The following is a 22,846-nucleotide window of genomic DNA, read 5'->3' as shown; positions in this document are numbered from 1 at the left end:
CACTAGACTGTTCTATTCAGAACAACACGCCGAGTTCAAACACATTCAGCGTCACCATCTGGTGTTCATATAAGATATTTAGCATATTATTATTCTTTCTCAAATGCAGCATTCTTCCTCACACGTTTTTACAGCCTGAGTGGTTTTTATTCCTCATCAGATCAAATCATTCCTTAAAACATTAATACGATATAAAGCCCTGTATGACAAAACCCGCTGTACATAAAGCATCAAGCAATAATGATGTCCAAAAATGATTTTTTATTGCAGAATGACAGGATGAAAGTTCATATCAGAAGTCTGGATCCTCTGAAGTGCCCTTTTGTGTCTCATGACTAGGTATTTATAGAAGACCTGTGACCTAAATAACCAAAGCGATGCCCCCCAAACATACTGGATCGACGCAGCAACAACACTTGGTAACGTGAAAATAAAAAGCCTAATATTTAGGATAAAATGCCATTTTAAACTTTCGTAAGCCTGATTGTGCAGCTAAAGAGAGTTGGTGTAAATCATTTACTTTTTATATTTATCCAGACACGCAAAATGAATGAATTATTACGCTCTGTGATTATATTGACAGACTTTATTGACACATTATCACAGATTAAAGGAACAGCATCCAGTGATGGATTTGGACACATTGATGAGGATGTGGCGACTCAACTGATGATCGAGCAGGTCAGGAGCTCTTTCTCCGGTGAATCCTGCAGGTCAAAGACACTTCACACTTTCAATAAGTTCAGATTCATTTGTGCTGCTGCTGCATGGATGAAAGACGCTGTATTTTTGTCTACAGGATCATTCAGATCACCCCTGAGAGAGAGAAGATATTCAATGCAATAAAGCATGGTATGAATGGATCAATCACACAAAGGTCATATTTCATCCCAAAAGAAAAAGAAAAAGGGGCAAACTGTAAAAAACTGTGTATTTTATTTATATTTGGATATTTTAAATCAATGTATTCATGACAAATACTCACATTTTCACCCATTTTCTCATTAGTGTATGTGTTTACTTATTTTATACTTTATTATTATTATAGTAATAGTAGTCATTTTTCAATTATCCTTATATTCTCAAAGGAGATTATTATTATTATCATTTGTTCTACATTATAAGAAAATGATGGGGTATTTTTTATTAAAATCAGATGAAATCAAAGCAGATACTTCCATAAATACTATATTTATTTTTTCTCATTGAAGTAATGCATTTTTTGAGAGGTGTGCTTGATTGTATAATGATTATCAGGACAATTAAGGTTTTGCATTGTACAATATTTTTCATGACAATTAATTAAGCTAATTTCTCACAAACTCTCATTGTAATTTTCTGTGTATTGGTCTAATGGTGATTAGGTTAGATTGTGTGGTACAGTCATTTTTTTCAGCATTAAAAATATTGTATTGTATTTTAATGAAGTTAAATTAAAGTATTAAAACAAAATCTACCATGTATAAAAACTTTACAATTAAAATTTGTTTTGAAAAATATTATAATATATTATAACATTCTAAAATAATCCTTTTCATTAAGAAAAATAAGATGTATTATTTATTTGTTTGTTAGATATGTTTTATGAGTTTCACCTGAATATGTGATTAATTACACTGATTATCATCACATTTAAACAGCATGTGCATTCTGAAAGTACTTCATTAATTTCATGTTGTACCAGGTTTCTGCTCGTTTGTTGCTGGTCTAGCAGTTGAACTGTAACAACAGCATAGCTATGAAGTTCACCAGAATAATTCAGCTGGTTAAGAAGCTTCTGTTCACTCATGTCTTTCTCTGGATGTGTTATCAGGTGATGAAAAGTCCCGTAAAATGACTGTCCATCAGCGAGCTTACTCTGAAGAAGACGACACAGGCTACATCCCTCTACAGAACATCCTTGAGATCACATGTAACGGTCTGTGGTGAGGATCCTCATTGTTTCTGATCATCATTGTTGATCTCATGTGTTACGACAGCAATGACTGTGATTTCTTCGGTTCATCAGCCTCTCCTGAGGATGCCAAACACAGACAGACTCATCGGGGAAAGACGGCTCTCTTCTTAGCGGTGGAGAAAGGCCTTTTGGACAACGCTTGTTTCCTGCTGGACCACGGCAGCAGTCCGGACGCCCTGGATAAGGAGGGAGACTCGCCTCTCGTTGTAGGTCAGAAAAGCCCACGGGTCACTCTTCCATTGGAGTGAGAAGCGAAAAACTGAATTTGTAAAAAAAATGAATTAGTTTAATATGCTATATTCATTATTTTTAATGAATTTTATTCAAATTCTGGTGCTTATCCTATTAGCTGCCATTAAGATTTCATGCAGTGTTATTTTAGTTTAACTGACGAATTATTATTTCCATTTTAAATGTAACTTTAGTTTTAAAATGGAATATTATGTATTCAAATTTTAAAATATCTCTGTAGTTTTTATTAATTTTATTTCAGTTTTCGTTTTAGTTATGCGAATGAAAAAATAGTGTCTTGGGAACTAGCTAAAATAATCTTTTTTAAATGTTTATTTTAATTTTAAGTAACAAAAATTATTTTTTGTTTTAGCTTCTACAGGTCCTTTTAAAAAAATTAGCATATTGTGATAAAGTTCATTATTTTCTGTAATGTACTGATAAACATTAGACTTTCATATATTTTAGATTCATTACAACACAACTGAAGTAGTTCAAGCCTTTTATTGTTTTAATATTGATGATTTTGGCATACAGCTCATGAAAACCCAAAATTTTCTCAAAAAATTAGCATATCATGAAAAGGTTCTCTAAACGAGCTATTAACCTAATCATCTGAATCAACTAATTAACTCTAAACACCTGCAAAAGATTCCTGAGGCTTTTAAAAACTCCCAGCCTGGTTCATTACTCAAAACCGCAATCATGGGTAAGACTGCCGACCTGACTGCTGTCCAGAAGGCCATCATTGACACCCTCAAGCAAGAGGGTAAGACACAGAAAGAAATTTCTGAACGAATAGGCTGTTCCCAGAGTGCTGTATCAAGGCACCTCAGTGGGAAGTCTGTGGGAAGGAAAAAGTGTGGCAGAAAACGCAGCACAACGAGAAGAGGTGACCGGACCCTGAGGAAGATTGTGGAGAAGGACCGATTCCAGACCTTGGGGGACCTGCGGAAGCAGTGGACTGAGTCTGGAGTAGAAACATCCAGAGCCACCGTGTACAGGCGTGTGCAGGAAATGGGCTACAGGTGCCGCATTCCCCAGGTCAAGCCACTTTTGAACAGAGAAGCAGCACTGGACTGTTGCTCAGTGGTCCAAAGTACTTTTTTCGGATGAAAGCAAATTTTGCATGTCATTCGGAAATCAAGGTGCCAGAGTCTGGAGGAAGACTGGGGAGAGGGAAATGCCAAAATGCCTGAAGTCCAGTGTCAAGTACCCACAGTCAGTGATGCTGGTGTTGGTCCACTGTGTTTTATCAAGGGCAGGGTCAATGCAGCTAGCTATCAGGAGATTTTGGAGCACTTCATGCTTCCATCTGCTGAAACGCTTTATGGAGATGAAGATTTAATTTTTCAGCACGACCTGGCACCTGCTCACAGTGCCAAAACCACTGGTAAATGGTTTACTGACCATGGTATTACTGTGCTCAATTGGCCTGCCAACTCTCCTGACCTGAACCCCATAGAGAATCTGTGGGATATTGTGAAGAGAAAGTTGAGAGACGCAAGACCCAACACTCTGGATGAGCTTAAGGCCGCTATCGAAGCATCCTGGGCCTCCATAACACCTCAGCAGTGCCACAGGCTGATTGCCTCCATGCCACGCCGCATTGAAGCAGTCATTTCTGCAAAAGGATTCCCGACCAAGTATTGAGTGCATAACTGAACATAATTATTTGAAGGTTGACTTTTTTTTTGTATTAAAAACACTTTTCTTTTATTGGTCGGATGAAATATGCTAATTTTTTGAGATAGGAATTTTGGGTTTTCATGAGCTGTATGCCAAAATCATCAATATTAAAACAATAAAAGGCTTGAACTACTTCAGTTGTGTTGTAATGAATCTAAAATATATGAAAGTCTAATGTTTATCAGTACATTACAGAAAATAATGAACTTTATCACAATATGCTAATTTTTGAAAAGGACCTGTATTTATCAAAATTTAGATTAGAATATGTAATGTCTGCAAGTTATTAGAGTAACACCGTGGACTTCAGTAAACACATGAAACTATCAACAGTTTAGCAAAATGTATGAAAATTAATAGGAAAGAATTAATAAAATCACCTGCAACACACAGAAATGGGCGACGATGACCATTGTTCTTTGGTAAACAATCCAGGCTTAAATTTTCTAAATAAACTAAAAGTGAAATGGTTTTAAATATTTAAATATGATGTGTATATTACCAGTACATACTGTATACTGCTTTGCAAAAATTATGATTATTAATGTTTCTAAAAAGTCTCTTCTGCTCATCAAAGCTGCATTTATCTGCATTTAAACATACAGTAAAACATTAAAATTTTGTAATATTATAAAAAAAAAAATAACTGTTATAATATATATTTTATTTTAAAATGCAATTTATTTTTGTAATGCAAAGCTGAATTTTCAGCATCATTACACCAGTCTTCAGTGTCACATGAATGAACAGAAAGTTTAAAAGTTTATTTTATAAAAGCATTATCACCAAATCATAGGTGTTTTTGATCAAACTTGCATCATTACATAAGTTAAATAATTGTAAACAAACTTAAAATGCATTATAATACTCATAGAAAATATATTTATGACAGCATCCTCATTTTACAACATATTTACACAAGTGCCTAAAACTTTAACAGTACTGTAGCTTTGCAGGTAGGTTTCTTCTGACACAATACAGCAAGAGAAAGAAATAATTGACTTAAAAAAATTTTTTTAGCTTATGAAAAATATTAGTGCTCTAACAATTTTGGCCACTACTGTATTTACTGTATATTTCAGTTGATGTTTATTTTATTTCAAGTAATGAAAGGAAATTTTTATTTTATTTGTATAATTAACTTAAGGGCTCTGGCTCTGCTGCTACGTCGTGGGACGCAGTGGATGACAGTGGGATCACGACCGTCGGCCTTACAGTACGCGCTGAAGGACGAGGTGGTGCTGCGGATGCTGTGTAACTACAGCTATCATGTGGAGCGATGCTTTGACTGTCCATATGGGGAGGGATCGCACGTGCCACACGGTTACGAGGGCTGGAGTGACACCGTCATTAACTGGTGAGTTCACGTCTGACGCTTCTGCCGAGTCTTGAACGCTCTTTTCCTCTCGCTGTAGTTCTGTGAGGTCATCTCTGTCTCGTGGCTCAAGCATCTCTCGGGAAGCATGGTCCACATCATGCTGGATTACGTCGATCATGTGACCTTTTGCTCTAAACTGAAGGCTGTGCTCATGGAGCAGAAACAGTGGCCTGAAATCTGCAAAATTCAAGGTTTGTTCAAAACTCTTTATTTGAGCCTCTAGCACTCTCTATTCTATTCTAATTTTATTTAATCTATTTGTTGACTTGACCCTCTCTATTTGTTTTCTAACTGCTTGTTTTCTTTAAAAAATGGCCACTAATACTAGCTTTCTCTATTCTTTTTTTTATTCCATCTACTTGTTTTCTTTTTGTTATAGGCCTATGTATATATATGTATTTATGAATTTATATATATATATATACAGTGGTGTGGTCCTGATGTTTTATTTTATTGCATGTTTGTCACACTTTAATGTTTCAGATCAAACTTGAATGCAATGTCGTGGATAAAAGCGTCTGCTAAATGCATAAATGTAAATGATCATCTGTTTCCTCACAGAGAACGTCCGCTGTCTGCAGCATCTCTGTCGGCTGAAGATCAGGGCTTGTTTGGGTTTGAGGGCTCCGATCTTCATGAGCTTCCTTCCGTTACCAGACCGACTGAAGCAATACATCCTATACTAAGAATATGATCTCTACGCTCAGAAATGCCAAACACACTCCTGTAGAAACATACAATTACAGCTCAGCGCAAGTATAATGGACACTCCATGATGGACGTCTTGTCCAGAAATATGTGCATATTCTTTAAATACAGTTAATATGAACAGAGTCTTAATGTTAACGAATATGTATAGAACTCAATTTGTTCAAATAAATATTTGTTTTAATAAAATATAGCCATTAATACATTTGTTTATGAAGAAAAGTGGAAGCATATCTGTGTAAAAAAAAAAGAAAAGAAGCTTTTTATCTATATAGAAATAACTTTTAGGAGGCTAACGTTTTTATGCATGTATTTTTTTAACAAATTAAAATAAATAAGAAATTATTTAAAAGGTTGCCTCATAACATATTTTTATTTTGATCATAATTAACACTATTTAATTTTTCCCCACACTAACATCTCATGCAATTTGTATAGGAGCCACACTTTTCCTTTTTATGTTTTATTTTATTTAATTTAATTTTTCCTTTTATAGAAATACAACCCTTGACAAATATTGAACAGCTATCAGCCTGCCATACTTCTGAAATGTTTTTAATGAATTTATAAATATTATAAAGTGTGATTCTGACAAAAAAAAATGATGAAATATTTCGCTAATATAATATTATTAACTATCGGAGAGAGCAACTTTTATTTCTTATAAAAAAGCGCGGACGTCATCATAATATCCACAGCGCCTCCGCCAATCAGCGGGTGGGAGGAGGCGGGACTTCCGCGTTTGTGGGCGGATCTGGGTGGGTGTTGATTTGTCAGGAATAAAGCGAAGATCTTAAGATCATAACATTGTGATTTTTGTTTCTGAATAATAATAGTTTCTAAATAGCTCGTTGCGTTAATCTACAGTCATGCCGGGAATCGATACATTACCGATAGAGGAAACTCTGGAGGACAGTCCGCAGGTAAATCAGCAGCATTTAGCCAACAAGCTAACAGAAATAAATAAATAAACATTGATCATAATAAACATCTCCTGCATGTTCATCCTGATGCTTTGATCTGACTGATTAGGAGCTCTGTAATTTGTGATGGGTGGTGGTGAATGCTCAGTTATTAGAAAACACATGAATCTGAAATCATGTCAAAAATATAAAAGAAAACTGCAGTAAGATGGTCTTGCTTTACTCACATGATCAATGTTATTATTGAAACTCATCAATCAGAGATGTTCACATTGAGTTTGAGATCTCACAATTGAGCTTAACAAATAAAGTCTGAGGCCTTGTTTTACATGCATCCACAATTTGTTAATAAACAACACATTTGATGATAATAATAGCATATTGCAGTCATGTCTGAACAGTGCTGGTGTTTTCCAGACTCGCTCTCTGCTCGGGGTGTTTGAGGAAGACACCGCAGCCATATCCAGTTATTTCAGCCAGCTCTTCAAAGCCATGCAGAGAATCTACGACGCCCAGGTGATATATGATCCATAATTACATTATAATAGTGACATAACAGATGAATCACACACAAGATCTTGTCATGATCACATTACATACCAAAACCAAAAGATAAAACCCATTTTAAGGTCGATTATGTATGTAAATATTTTAAATATCAACCATAATATATTGTTGTTGTTAATGATATTTAAAAGAATAATATATATTTATTATACGAGATAATAGCATTATATATTATTACTATAAATTATTCTTAATAACAATAAAATACTACTACTAATAATTATATATATATTAATATTAATAATAATGTAATTAAAATAATAATATTTATTATATGAGATATAATTACACTGTTGTGTATTATTATCAATGAGAATATCAGTATATTAATATGAATAAATATTCATTATATAATGCTATTATAAATTATTGATATTTTAAAATAGTTATTTAACAATATTATATTAAATAAAATGAATTATTATTATTAATAATACATAAACACATATTTATATCATTAAATAATATTAAAATCAGAATAAATAGTCCGAATTTTTTTTTTCATGCATATAATAATTTGTATGACTTTGGGGTATAAATGATTTGTATGTTGTTGTTTTTTTGTGAGACTCGTGTGCTTCTGCTTTCAGAATGAACTGAGTGCTGCCACACATCTCACGTCTAAATTACTGAAAGACTACGAGAAACAGGTGATTTCTGCCTTTTGATCTTTTTAAACATTTCTTAAGTTCTCTGTCCGTTCCCTGTTATAGTTCAATAGCTGTCTCTGTTTTGCAGCGTTTTCCTCTGGGCGGTGATGATGAGGTCATGAGCTCCACTTTGCAGCAGTTTTCCAAAGTCATTGACGAGGTCAGAACATCATCAGTCACTAATGAAGGTCTTGTGTGTGTGTGTGTGTGATTTCACTCACGTGTGATTCTGTGTGTTTTCTTTCAGCTCAGCTCGTGTCACGCCGTTCTCTCCACTCAGCTCGCAGACGCCATGATGTTCCCCATCACACAGTTTCAGGAGAGAGACCTGAGAGGTAGGAGACAGCAGTGCATTATGGGAGTAGAGCGTTCTAGAATACTTCATTCTGATTGGTCTGCTACTCTGTGGTCAAATATTTTTGTATGCTGATTGTTAAATATACAAAGGCGTTTTTTGTATGTGTGCATTTTTTTTACGGAGTGTCTATTTACACTAAGTGCAAATAGCCCATCTTGTTGGCAAAGGCTATTTACACTAACTCCGCCCACTAACGTGTGATTGGGTTAGTCAACATTAAGAAAAGAAGCTAGTTCAACATCAGTTTCAGTGGCGTAGATGGTAAGGCGTATGCTTTTTGACGCGAGCGACCCGAGTTCGAGCCCACCTTTTGCCAAACATTTTTTTTCTCCCTTTTCAAATCTCATATCGCATCAGAAAGGCATTAATTTTCAATAAAAATGAAGGAAATAATCAAAAAGTTGAAAATAAAGTATCGGGTAGGTGTAGAGAGGGCTTTATTGTCCCAATAAGGTGGCATCCATTTAATAAATTTGAATTAAAATGATAATTTACACTCAGTACGTTATTATTGCGTATTGTTTTATAATGTACTACAATACTGAGGTGCAGATAATTGCCACTATTTGCAACAAGTAGTATAAATAGCACAAAATCTTGCTATTTTAACAGTGTAAATAGAATCCATTGCTATTTGCATTTAGTGTAAATAGCATCTGTCACTAAAAAGATATGCTATTTGCACTTGGTGCAAATAGCCGCTGCCTTTTTTTATGTCTATATAGTTATCTTAGTATAGCTAATTTGTTTTAAATCTATTTTATATTTTGTTTCATTTCAGTTAATGCTCACATATAAAGTAAATGACCTATAAATTGATGATTCATGCTTGTTTAGTAGCTGTTTAATACAGTGTTATCTTAATATTTCTAACATACTATTATACTTTTTTTTTTTTTTCAATTTCATTTTAATTTTACTTAAGTTTTAGTCATTTTGTTGTTGTTTTTTTGGAAGGTGGGGGGCTTTCTAGTATTATCTTTCAGTTTTAGTTGTTATTTTAGTATATCAAGTTAAACTAAATGATGCCTTTGCAACTAACTGAAATAATAAAAAATTGTAAAAAATATAAGTAAAGAAAATGATTACTTAGGCGTTTTAGATTTCTTTTATTTTGACCAATACTCCTTGTGTAATAATCTGACTGACTGTGCATTATCTCTTACATAACACATTTATTTTGCTCCTCTAATTGTCTCTAGAAATTGTCATCCTGAAGGAAGTGTTTCAGATTGCAAGTCATGGTAAGCACTTTATTTTTTTCAACATAATTGCTGCATAATATGATAATGTAACCATTACTTTTTGCTTCATTATGTGCAACATATTTGATTTCAGATCACGACGCGGCCATCCACAGATACAGTCGTCTGTCTAAACGAAAGGAGAACGAGAAGGTGTGGCTTTTTGAGAATTCACAGTGTTTTATGATTGACAGCTGGTTGGTTTGCAGTCTTGATAATGACACAGAAGAGTGTAACGTGTGTGTGTGTGTGTGTGCTCATTTAATAAAACACACACTGAGAGTTGGCCTGACCTCTGATAGATGAGCATCTGCTCCTCTGAGACATACATTGGCAGGTACCTGTGTCCTTGTCTAGGATAAAAAACAAGAAAATATTAGACAAATATCTCACTATTCAGTAGATGAAAGTCAAGATGAAGTTATGCAAGTAATGCACATTTTGATCCTATTGTGAACAATTCATCAGTGCATATTATTCCAAATCATAAACTTACATCAAATTTGCTCCAGTTTATTTTAGTATTATTGACACACTACTATATTTTTGTTAATATTTTGAATTCGATTTTATTTTTATGTTTCTCTAATTTTCGGCTAACGTTTTAGTAATATTGTTGTATTTTAAAAAAATTTATTGTGTAGTTTTTATTCATTTTTATTTCAGTTTTAGTTATTGTAGTACATCAGGTTATCAAACTAAATTAAAATGAAAAATGTTGAATGGGAAACTAGCTGAAGCTACTTTGAAATCATTTTTTCACTGATATTACCAAGGACTTTTATTTTTGCATTTAACTGCACCCGAAAACAAAATTTGGTGTAGAAACGATTTTTACTCAGAAATTGCTGGAAGTTTCACAAACAAGAAAGAAAAAGCAAGGAACATTTCAAAAGACTGAAATAGTATTTTTTTCAAAATGTACAATCTTTGCTTTATTCAGAGAGATTTTTCACCGTCCAATCAATTCCCAATTGTTAATATCATGTCCTGTTGTATATTTAATTCCTATCATGCATGCGTTCACTGCAGGTGAAGAATGAAGTGATGGAGGACGTCTACACGTCCAGGAAAAAACAGCACGAGACCATAATGCACTACTTTGCATCGCTCAACATGCTGCAGTACAAGAAGAAGATCGCTCTGCTGGAGCCGCTGCTGGGATACATGCAGGCGCAGGTGATCATATAACCCTCATTATCCATTCATAACCACATCTGATAATACTAGAGTCCTTTTATAATTCATTCTTGTTTGCTCAGATCAGTTTTTTCAAACTGGGATCCGAGAATCTGACGCAGCAGTGGGAGGAGTTTCTCACCAACATCGGAGCCAGCGTGCAGAAGTGAGTTTCAACCCATGCTGGTATTGTTAACTGATGTAAAGATTTGTATTAGATGAAAATCAGAAATGTTGCAACTGAGGCACTAAAAATATTAAAACTTAAACAGAAAAATATACTGCATAAATTATATTTATTATATAGCAGAATGCTAAATAAAATATAAATATTATTAAAAATGTATATATTATTTATAAATATAAAAATTACAAACGACATAAAATGACTGAAACTGAAAAGTGGAAATAAAAAAAATATGCATCTGTCATAATACATAATTTATGGCATGTTAGTTGTGTTATAAGTATTGATTTAAGCGCAATATATTGGTGCACATATCAGTATCGGCCTGATTAGTCTGGCTAAGTATCAGCAACATATTACAATATTGTAAACAGATGATATCAGAGCTTATTTTTCTAATTCAAACTTTATTGGTGAGGATAGATAATAAACAATTGGACTGATTTCAATGTTAACAGTGGAAAAGGGCAAAAAAGGGGATTTATGATGTTGCATCTGTTATGTCATCATATCAGTTGCATTACATAAAGCTAATTATGAATCAATAATGATCCCTATCTGCCAAAATAATTTTAGTATGTACAGTACCGTTCAAAAGTTTCGGGTCAGTATAATTAATTAATACTTTTATTCAACAAAGGCACATTATACTGATCAAAAGTGACAGTAAAGACATTTATGATATTACAGAAATGTATATTTCAGATAAATGCTGTTTAAAGTTTTTCTTGAGCAGTAAATCAGTATATTAGAATGATTTCTGAAGATCATGTGACACTGAAGACTGGAGTAATGATGCTGAAAATACAGATTTGATGACAGGAATAAATTACATTTTAAAAATATATTAACTTACAAAAAAGCCTTGGTGAGTAGAAGACACTTCTTTCAAAAAAAACCTGAAACAGTAGTGTATCTTATACCGAATGTAAAGTATTGCACACTATCGTTCCTTTTTTGAGTGCGCTTGTCAATAAAATGTTCTTTGCATGATATTTGCATAAAATCACATTTCGGTTGTTAATTTAACTAGACAGTACATTAAATAATTTTTTTTTGCATGTGTTCTACTGCAAATGAGAAAACTAGTTAATGGATTACTCCCGAAATGACTTTGTGAGCTTGACTTTGTTTTCTTTGTGCTTGTAGTGTTCGCAGGGAAATGGACAGCGATGCTGAAGCGACGGATCAGGCAATTCAAGACCTGAAAGCAGCCAGTGACCCGCTCTACATGCCCGACCCGGACCCCAGCAAGATCCCGGTGAACCGCAACCTGACCCGCAAAGCTGGCTACCTCAACACTCGCAAGTACAACAGCATCAGCCGCCGAGTCAACATTTCCGTGTTTCAGTCATCTGCATTTCTAATCATCTTCTTCTCTCCGCCAGTAAAACAGGTCTGGTGTCGTTTACTTGGGAGCGTCAGTATTTCTTCACGCAAGGAGGAAACCTCATGAGCCAATCACGTGGAGATGTGGCCGGAGGTCTCGTTATGGACATCGACAACTGCTCCGTCATGGCGGTGGACTGTGAGGACCGACGCTTCTGCTTTCAGATCACAGCGTTTGATGGCAAGAAGTAAGATTTTAAGTGCACAAATCTGTCTTGTGCAGTCCTTACGACTGTATATACTTCAATAATTAGTTATTACAGTATTGCTGTAGTCATCTATGGTTACGAAAGTAACAGTTCACCCCAAAAATTTAAATGTAAATTCCAATTTGAGTTTGTTTCTTCATCAGATTTGGAGAAATGTAGAAATGTAGTTCACCAGTGGATCCTCTGCAGTGAATGGGTGCCGTCAGAATGAGAGCCCAAACAGCTGATAGAAACATCACAATAATCCACACCACTCCAGTCCATCAGTTAACATCTTGAGAAGACAAAAGCTGCATGTTTGTAAGAAACAAATCCATCATTAAGGCGATTTTAAATTTAAACCATTGCTTCCAGCCAGGTGAAAAATTCATCTGAATCAGGAGAGAAATCTGCACAGATCAAGCACTGTTTACATGTCCATAACCGCTCTATACAAATATGTGTGTGGATTTTGATGTGAGAGACAACAGAAGATAGACTTTTTTTCACTGAAGGAAGTGTTATTATTATCAATTATAGACAATTAAAATTTAAATATCTTGATGCAAACACGCAGCTTTTCAACATAAGTAGGCATTAACTGATGGACTGGAGTGGTGTGGATTATTGTGATGTTTTTATCAGCTGTTTGGACTCTCATTCTGACGGCACCCATTCACTGCAGAGCATCCATTGCTGAGACACTGATGCAATGCTACATTTCTCCAAATCTGATGAAGAACTCATCTACATCTTGGATGATCTGAGAGTGAGGGTGGAAATCCCCAAGATAGTTTGGTTACTTTTCCTGTTCGACTGGTATTAGTGTAGTAATGAGAAATGTAAACACTACAGTTCTAAAGTGCTGCCAGTGTATTTTCAAGTGCTGATCCAGTTTAAACTCGATTGAATATTTATCAGGCAAGTAAATGGCTGTCTTGTCCTTTCTCGGTGCATCTGCCAGTTATTGAGTCATTCTGAGTCACTGCTTTCAGTGAATGGCTGTTTCTCTGTGTACCGCAGGGCTGTCATATTACAAGCGGAGAGCAGGAAAGACTGTGAGGAGGTGAGGAGACATTTAACCACAAAATGAAAGAACTGTTCAAATGTCTGGGGTTAGAAAGACTGTTGTGAAAGAAATTACTACTTTTATTCAGCGAGGGTGCATTAAATTGATCAAAAGTGGCAGACATTTATAATATTACAAAAGATTTCTATTTCAGATAAATGCTGTTCTTTTGAACTTTCTATTCATCAAACAATCCTAAAAAATGTGAGCTTACAAAAAATGTGAAGCAGCACAACTGTTTTCAATATTGATAATAGTCATAAATGTTTCTTGATCAGTAAATCAGTATATTAGAATGATTTCTGAAGGATCATGTGACACTGAAGACTGGAGTAATGATGCTGCAAACATGCGTTTAATCGGCTTCAACAGATTCACCAATTAAAAATATTTCAAATGGTTTTTCTTTTGATTTAGTGGATTGCAACAATAAACAACATCTCTAAGAGGATATACCTCAGTGAAAACCCAGAGGTGAGTGTGGAATTTACTCTTACCGTCATGCATGAAAACCTAAACCTCTGCAAATATAATAAAATAACTTTAATGCAATTTAAAGTCAGTCATTGCTAATGTTTCTTGTGTCGGCAGGAAATTGCAGCGAGAGTGAATCAGTCGGCTCTGGAGGCTGTAACACCTTCACCATCCTTCCAACAGCGGCATGAGAGTTTCAGACCGAGCACGTGAGTGTCAGCACAACATCTCACTAATAGAAATACTTCACCCTAAAATGAAAATTAGCTGAAAATGGCCTCTCCCTCAGATCATCCAAGATGTAGATGAGTTTGTTTCTTCATCAGATTTGGAGAAATGTAGCATTACATCACTTGCTCAGCAATGGATGCTCTGCAGTGAATGGGTGCCGTCAGAATGAGAGTCCAAACAGCTGATAAAAACATCACAGTAATCCACACCACTCCAGTCTATCAGTTAACATCTTATAAATTGAAAAGCTGTATGTTTGTAAGAAATAAATCCATCATTAAGACATCTTTAACTTGCTTTTGGACAAAATATGAGTCCATAATCCATGATAATGCAAACACTGTTTACAAGACAAAACCGCTTTAAACAAATATGTGGCTGGATTTTGATGTGAGAGACAACAGTGGATGAATTTTTTCACTGAAGGAAGCGTTATTATGGATTATAGACTTATATTTTGTCCAGAAATGATGGTTTGAAGTTAAAATTATCTTGATGGGTTTAATTTTTAATGCAGCTTTTCACTTCACAAGATGTTAACTGATGGACTGGAGTGGTGTGGATTATTGTGATGTTTTTATCAGATGTTTGGACTCTCATTCTGACGGCACCCATTCACTGCAGAGCATTCATTGCCTCTCCAGAGAGATGTGTTTGTAAATTATTCCATGTTTTCTGTCTGAATGCATTGGTGTTTTTTGCCCCTGAAGGCAAGGTCGACCCAAAACGGGGCGTTCAGGCAGTCAGTGCTCTGTGGGCTCCGAGTCTCCGGCGCTGTCGTCTCTGTCTCTGGATTCGCTGGTGGCTCCGGACACGCCCATTCAGTTCGACATTATCTCACCCGTCAGTGAGGAGCACATGAGTCAGGCTAAGGGCAGCGCTCAGGGCAGGTCTGTGCTTGAATCTCTGGTTTTTGTTTATGAATGCTTCAAAATTAACAATTGAGTGTTGATTGTTATTAGGGAATTATTAAGCACTGGTTTGTGTTTTTCTCTTTACTGAAAGAAGGACCAACCCGTTTGGGGAATCTGGAGGGTCAAAGTCTGAAGAAAGTGAAGGTACATTGATAAAAGAATATGTATACACTACTGTTTAAAAGTTTGGGGTCAGTAGGATTTTGTTTTGAAATAAATTATTATTTTTATTCATTAAGGATTAAATTGATCAAAAGTGACCATAGAGACATTTAAAATGTTACAAAAGACTTCTGTTTCAAATAAATGCTGTTCTTTTGAACTTTCTATTTATCAAAGAATCCTGAAAAATAAAACGCATATCACAGTTCCCACAAAAATATACATTGATTATAATCAGAAATGTTTCTTGAGCAGTAAATCAGTATATTAGAGTGATTTCTGAAGGATCATGTGACACTGAAGACTGGAGTAATGATGCTGGAAATTCAGCTTTGATCACAGAAATAAATTATATTTTACAATATATTCACATAGAATACATCTGCTTTAAATTGTAATAATAAGAAATAATAAGTTTTTGCTGTATTTTTAATCAAATAAATGCAGCCTTGGTGAGCAGAAGAGTTATTTCAAAAGAGTAAAAAAAAAAAAGTAAAAATTACAAGTAGATATAATTAGAAAAAAATAAAATTCTTCATGTTTAATTGTCTTTTAATGACAGAATTTAAATTTATGTGTGTGCTATTTTCTTAAGTAGCTTAAATTGAACATGAAATGCAATTTGCAGTGTATTTAATTTACATAACGTCATGTATTTTCTGGTGAAATAGAATATTCTGGGACATAACGTAGGCCGGGACTTGATTTATATTCATCTTATTTTATTAAATTATGATTTTTAGTATGGTCACATTAGCAGAAAAGCAGAGAAAGTTATTGCATTTTGATGCAAGATGATAAAATCAGTTTTTATATGTGCACAATATGACTTTTATTAAGAAAATGCATTTCTCCATTTTGATTTCATGTTGATGTGAAGTCAGACCGAGTCTCTTGTGTCGTTTCAGACTCGATTCTGCACCAGCTTTTCATCGTTCGGTTCCTGGGCTCCATGGAGGTGAAGGCCACAGAGAGCGCAGACGTCATTTATGAGACCATGAGACAGATCCTGGCAGCGCGAGCCATTCATAACATCTTCAGGATGACCGAGTCTCATCTGCTCGTCACGTGTGAATGCCTCAAGTGAGTTACGCCGTTTGTTTGTTTGAAAATATGTCAAGCATCACTTTGAGGTCGTGATTTGAACAAACCCCAAACCAAAATACTGAACTCTGGTGCAAAGCCACCCATATTCTGGTAGAGAATTTTGCACAGAAAATGTCAAAATCATGTTTTTAAAGATTTTGGTTTAGGGTTACATTACACTTTAGTTTTATGTCTCTTAAAATGATCTGTTTGTTTATTTGTAGGCTTATTGACCCACAGACACAAGTCACAAGACTACGGGTAGGTCCTTAACCCATTATTTATTTATATTTACTTTTTCGGTCAAACGGTGAAAGACTCATATTGGATGTTCAGACTGAATCCAGAGCTGTTTTGAAGTCAGTATTTGTTGTTGTCCCTCAGTTTCCTCTCTCCAGCGTTGCGCTGTGTGCGTCACATCAGGAGAACAAGCGCTTGTTTGGTTTTGTGCTGAAGACTGCAGGAGGACAAGTGGATGGACGGCCCGTTACAGTCTGCTACGTCTTTGAGTCAAACAATGATGGAGAGAAGGTACTAATATCTTGATCTCTTAGTAATGATATATATATATATATATATATATATATATATATATATATATATATATATATATATATATATATATATATATATATATATATATATATATATATATATATATATATATATATATATATACTGTATATACACACACACACATATATATATATATATATATATATATATATATATATATTTAGTTATTTAGTATAAAATATTTACAGTGCCTTCCATAAGTATTGGAACAGTAAAGACAAAATTGCTCTGTTGGCTGTGGAGTCAAGACATTTACAAATATGATTAAAAGATGAATATGAGTCAAAACTACAGAAGTCACATTTTATTATTAGCCGTTTCAACAAATACATGTTTTACCAGCTAAGAAGCAGCACTTTTAGAGTTCATCCCTCTATCTGATGTGAGCATAAGTATTGGAGCAGTTGCCTCACAGGACTTTCTAAGTGATCAGCTGTGTCCTGTTGCATTAATTCTTCAGATATTAAAAGCAGGGAATGTGTCGTATCAGTTATATCCATTACTTCTGCATTCGATGATGACACACACAAACCAGGATGAAGATGAGGGAGCTGACTTTGAGAGAAAAGCAAGAAATTTGGATGCTAAAAGAAAAGAGGAAGTCAGTTAGAGCTCTAGCAAAAACAAAGGGCATGGAGAAATCAAGAGTTTGGAAACCATCAGCAACCAACAACAACCTGATCAGCTGAGAAAACAACAGTAGTTGATAACAGACAAATCATAAAAGCTGTGAAAATGAATCCTAAAAGACATGTCTGTAAAATCAACAACAACTTCCAGAAAGCTGGGGTGATGCTCTGACAATCTACTGTCCTCAGGAGACTTTGACACAGAATTACAGATGCTACACAGCAAGATGCAAACCTCTGACCAGCACCAAAAATAGAAAGGCAAGATTAGAGTTTGCAAAAAAGCACAAAGATGAGCCAGAAGAGTTTTGGAACTGTGTTTATGGACCGATGAGACAAAGATGAACCTTTATCTAAGTGATGGGAAAGCACTAATGTGGAGAAAAAAAGGGAACTGCAATGATCCCAAGCATACAGCCTCATCTGTAAAGCATGGTGGAGGTGGAGTCATGGCATGGGGATGCATGGCTGTCTCTGGAACAGACCCTCTCATCTTTACTGATGACTTAATGTATGATGACAGTAGCAGAATGAATTTGGAAGGGTACAAAACCATCTTGCCTACCAATATTCAAGAAAATGCCACCAGATTCATTGGGAAGTGCTTCATATTGCATCAGGACAATGACCCAAAACACCCTGCCAGTTCAGTCAAGGAATTTATAAGGGCAAAGAAATGGAAAGTGTTAGATTGCACAAGTCAATCTCCAGATTTAAATCTGATTGAACATGAATTTCAGCAGCTGGAGAGGAGAGTAAAGGCAGAAACTCCCCAAAACAAGCAACAATTGGAATTGGCTGCATTAAAGGCTGGGAAAAGCATTTCAAAGGATGAGAGCAAGAGTCTGGTGATGTCTATGGGTCACAGACTCACTGCTGTGATTGTGTGCAAGGGATCTGCAACTAAATAATAGCTTTTAATCTTTTATATCTGCCTTATGTTCAACTGTCCCAATACTTATGCTCACATCAATGAGTGGGATGAACTCTAAAAGTGCTGTTCTTTTTATTTGGTAAAACATCTATGTGTTGAATCACCCAATAATAAAATGTGACATTCTGTAATTTTGTCTCATATTCATCTTTTAATCATATTTGTAAATGTCTTAACTCCACAGCCAACAGAGCAATTTTGTCTTTACTGCTCCAATACTTATGGAGGGCACTGTATATAAAATATACATTTAATAGAAATATAAATGAAATGTTATCTTCTATTAAAATAATATATAATATTAATATATGTAGGTTACATATATAAGCAAGTTGTAGTATAATTGATATATTTACATTACATATATAATTATAAATTCTTATAATAATTTAATATTGCATTATTAAATTATTAAATATAAAATTGTAATATAATATATATTTATATATATTATTATATTACATTATACCATATAGTATACATAAACATTTTAGTATACTTAAAAATATATAATTTATTCTTACATTAATAATTTAATGTTATATAATATTATAATACTATAATAATATATATTTATATATTATATTACTATATAATGTTTAATATTAATATAGCAAGCTATAATTTACACTCTCTCACACACACACACACACACACACATATTATAGTTATAATATAAATAAATATTGTCATATATTATTATATTAAGTTATGCTATAATTTATCTACTTATATTTATGTATATAATAAATATGTATATTATTTTTGTAGTCTATATATATATATATTTATAAATCATTTGATTGTAACTATAAATAATATTATAATATCTATTTTATTTTATTATTTTTATAAACCTTTTAATTGTTCTACTTTAATAAGGACATGTGTACATACACCTGATTTAAAAAAAAAGAAAGAGGATATTTTAGAGATTTTTTAAGCTTATCTTTTGATGCTCTTGAATATTAGATCTGTGACAGTGTTGGACTTGCGAAGCAGATCGCCCTCCACTCTGAGAGGGTGAGAAAATCTTCATTTATTTGATTTCAAATGACTCGATCTGTGCAGAAATGCCAGGTCAAATAAAATTGATAATGCTGATGATATGCATGAAGATGCATGTGTTTTTTTCTCCTGACAGGACCGCAAAGCCACACAGAAACAGAGAGAGCTAGACAAAGCCAAGGAGAAACAACAGGAACAACTTGATAAACAAAAACAGATAGAGAAGGTAAGGTTAAACACATTTGGGATCTGCACGTTTTCTTAATGTTTCTTAAAGAAGTCTCTCAAGGCTGCATTTATGTGATCTAAAAAATTCAGTGAAAAGAGTAAAATTGTGAAACTGCTGTTTTCTATTTGAAAATATTATAAAATTTAATTTATTTCTGTGATCAAATCTGTATTTTTAGCATCATTACTTCAGTCTTCAGTGTCACATGATCCTTCAGAAATCAAAATAATATGCAGATTTGCTGATCAAGAAACATTTCTGATTATTATCAATGTATATTTTTGTGGAAACTGTGATATATTTTTTTCAGGATTCTTTGATGAATAGAAAGTTCAAAAGAACAGCATTTATTTGAAATATAAATCTTTTATAACATTATAAACGTATTTACTGTCACTTTAGGTTCATTTAATGCATCCTTGCTGAATTAAAGTATCAATTTCAAAAAAAAAAAAAAAAACTTACAGGATCTCGAAGAACAAAGCCGTTTGATAGCCGCCTCTAGTCGACCCGGCCAACCAGCTGCTGATGGACAGTTCTTAGTCCTTAGCAACAGCCAATCAGAGGACAGCGACGCAGGAGAGGAGGAGCAGAAAAAGGGCGAATCAGAGGCTTGATGATAACCGTTCTGTGCTTGGATTCCACAAATATCACTTCCTGTTCTTCAAGGGTTCTCCAGAGTGGCCTGCAGAAACAATAATGTAATATGCGACTGCAAAATATGATAAAAAAGAATTGATGCGGACACAAACCTCTCAAAAGTTATTATTTGTAAGAATCCTGTGTTTTTGACCATATCCGTTATTGAACTGCATTTGCTTTTAGAGGGTTTTATATATGTATGTGTGTGAATGAATCCATTATCGTGACGAACTAAACCTGAGGAGACGTAAGGCGACGTTTCTTGCTTTGTTTCGAAGATGTTGCTCATGTGAATAATAACAGAATTAATACTGTATGTTGGGCTTCGTTTTCTGTTCTCACTGATGCATGTGTTTTCGTTCACGTCAACGGTGACAGAATTCAGAGGGAATTTTACAAAAGTGATTTATTATGGTAATTAAAAATATCTTAATTGTCCTAAAACAGGCATTTTCTTCATGCAAAATAATTCTTTCTAAAATATGAGGCATTCTTGATTATTTCTGTGAGGTTCATCCTACTACGTTTAAAAAAGATTTCACGAGGTTATATTTTCTTTGTAATTAATACAGGTCTGATTTTTATTTATTTATCTACAAACACATCTGTTTGATTTATTTTATAGACAGTTTTGTAATCACTCAGTGTTTGTATCTCAACACTAAGAAAAAAAAATCTTAATTTTTGGTTTAAAGTCTATGTGATCCAATGCCTTTAATCTTGGGATATACTTTTTTTTGTATAAGATGTTTGGAGCCTGCATTGCACAAAACGGCCCAATGTATTGAAATGCTTCAGCTTATGGATAATAGAAACAGGTTATAGAATTGCAAACTGAAATATTCACGGTGGAAGTTTATTTGAGAATTAAATACTGTCTCATTCATTGATTTGGTTGATTTGATTGTTTGTGTGAAGTCTTTATGGTTCATATTCTGAGACACTTTCAGTTCCGTGGATTATGAAGGATTTGCAGCATTTAATTTGTAAATGATTATTTCTAACCTTTAAGAAAATGTTTGTGTCTAAATGTCTTTATACAAAATCAGTTGATGGATTTATGGGGTACAATGAAGATTAGTATTAAAATTTCTTTCAAATGAGCTGATGATCTTTGACTCATCTTATGCTAAATTGTCTTTTTATTTTACTCTAGTTTTGAATTTTTTAAGGGATGTTTTTTATTCTTCAGATAATAAACAGGTGTTATTGTTACAGCTACAGTATATCCAAAACTGAAAAGAAATATGAACAAATATGAAATAAAAAATAAATGAATACATGTATAAGTAAGCTAAATTAAAGTATTGTATTTATTTAATTTTATTACACTTTTTCAAATATCAAGCAGGCATTACCATTGTTAAACACAGGTACAATAAATCCAAAATTGAAAAAAGTACAAATAAGTATATAAAAATACATTTAAACTTAATGAGGGTTAATACATATATTTACAGCATTTTAAGGTACTCTTCTTTTTTCATGCTGTAATTTTTAAATGCCACCTATAAACACATTATTATTAGACACCAAAGTAAATATGATATTTTTAAGGCACGTTATGCTGGTCTGGTTTTGGAAACGTTTTTGTAGATTTTTCTATAATTATTTAAACAGTGTTGTATACTATATTTTCAGAAATGTAGCAGTTGTGCTAAAGATATATGTTTTTTGTTAAGGTGTCAAGAGATCATGTGTTTCTGAAGTGCCTAACAATAAATATTACCTAATAAACATTTAGTTTTTAATTCCAAGTATTTGAAAACAATCTCAGTATGAGTTCCATCAAACTCTCTAAACTCTGTAAAAATAAAGCGTAAATGGCTTGTATTGTAAGTTAAGTGATTTGATATTCATTTCTAATTGGCCTTCATTTGGTTTGCATTTAAACAAGTCTAATTGGTCATTTCTTTGCAAAACAATGGAGCCGCAGGGTCCTCGGCACTCTCCGAGAGCCCAAGACAAATAAACAAGCAAGTCATTTATTAAAAGCAACCAAAAGAGATCAATTCACCATTGAATGGGACAATTATTACATGCTGTTTCCAGCAAATTGGCAGGCAGCTATTGTGCTTTTGTGATCCGGAGCATCTTGCATGTCAAGAGAGAATGGGAATATTCAGCAGGATTAGTTTAAACAGCATTAGGCTTTATTATTATTTTAAACTCGTGTGGTAGAAAATAAGGTAAATAAGATTAGGCACTAGTTGACTGCTTTCTCATAATGCTCGAGATGCGGCA

At 34.0% G+C, this 22,846-nt stretch overlaps 1 protein-coding gene across 5 annotated transcripts; it reads left to right on the top strand.

Moving 5' to 3' along the window:
* The first annotated feature begins 358 nt into the window (after positions 1–358).
* LOC306854710 (DCC-interacting protein 13-alpha-like) lies at positions 359–22,357 on the top strand. 5 transcript variants are annotated; one of them, XM_079392933.1, is made up of 24 exons: positions 359–419; positions 607–713; positions 800–852; positions 7,304–7,402; positions 8,044–8,103; positions 8,192–8,263; positions 8,351–8,438; positions 9,664–9,705; positions 9,800–9,858; positions 10,738–10,884; positions 10,968–11,050; positions 12,221–12,379; positions 12,460–12,648; positions 13,672–13,714; positions 14,135–14,191; positions 14,309–14,400; positions 15,133–15,312; positions 15,431–15,480; positions 16,407–16,581; positions 16,809–16,845; positions 16,969–17,115; positions 19,696–19,746; positions 19,868–19,957; positions 20,428–22,357. In XM_079392933.1, the coding sequence occupies exons 3-24, from the start codon at positions 850–852 to the stop codon at positions 20,575–20,577; spliced, it is 2,073 nt and encodes a 690-aa protein (XP_079249059.1). In that variant the 5' UTR covers positions 359–419; positions 607–713; positions 800–849; the 3' UTR covers positions 20,578–22,357. The 5 variants fall into 5 exon arrangements, with proteins under 5 accessions (XP_079249059.1, XP_079249058.1, XP_079249060.1 ...); XM_079392932.1 differs by having other exon boundaries at positions 15,428–15,480; positions 20,428–22,333; XM_079392934.1 differs by having other exon boundaries at positions 391–419; positions 584–713.
* The last annotated feature ends 489 nt before the right edge of the window (positions 22,358–22,846 follow it).

This window comes from Barbus barbus (assembly GCF_936440315.1).
Source record: "Barbus barbus genome assembly, chromosome: 35".
Taxonomy (NCBI): domain Eukaryota; kingdom Metazoa; phylum Chordata; class Actinopteri; order Cypriniformes; family Cyprinidae; genus Barbus; species Barbus barbus.
This window is presented reverse-complemented; position numbering and strand designations above follow the sequence as displayed.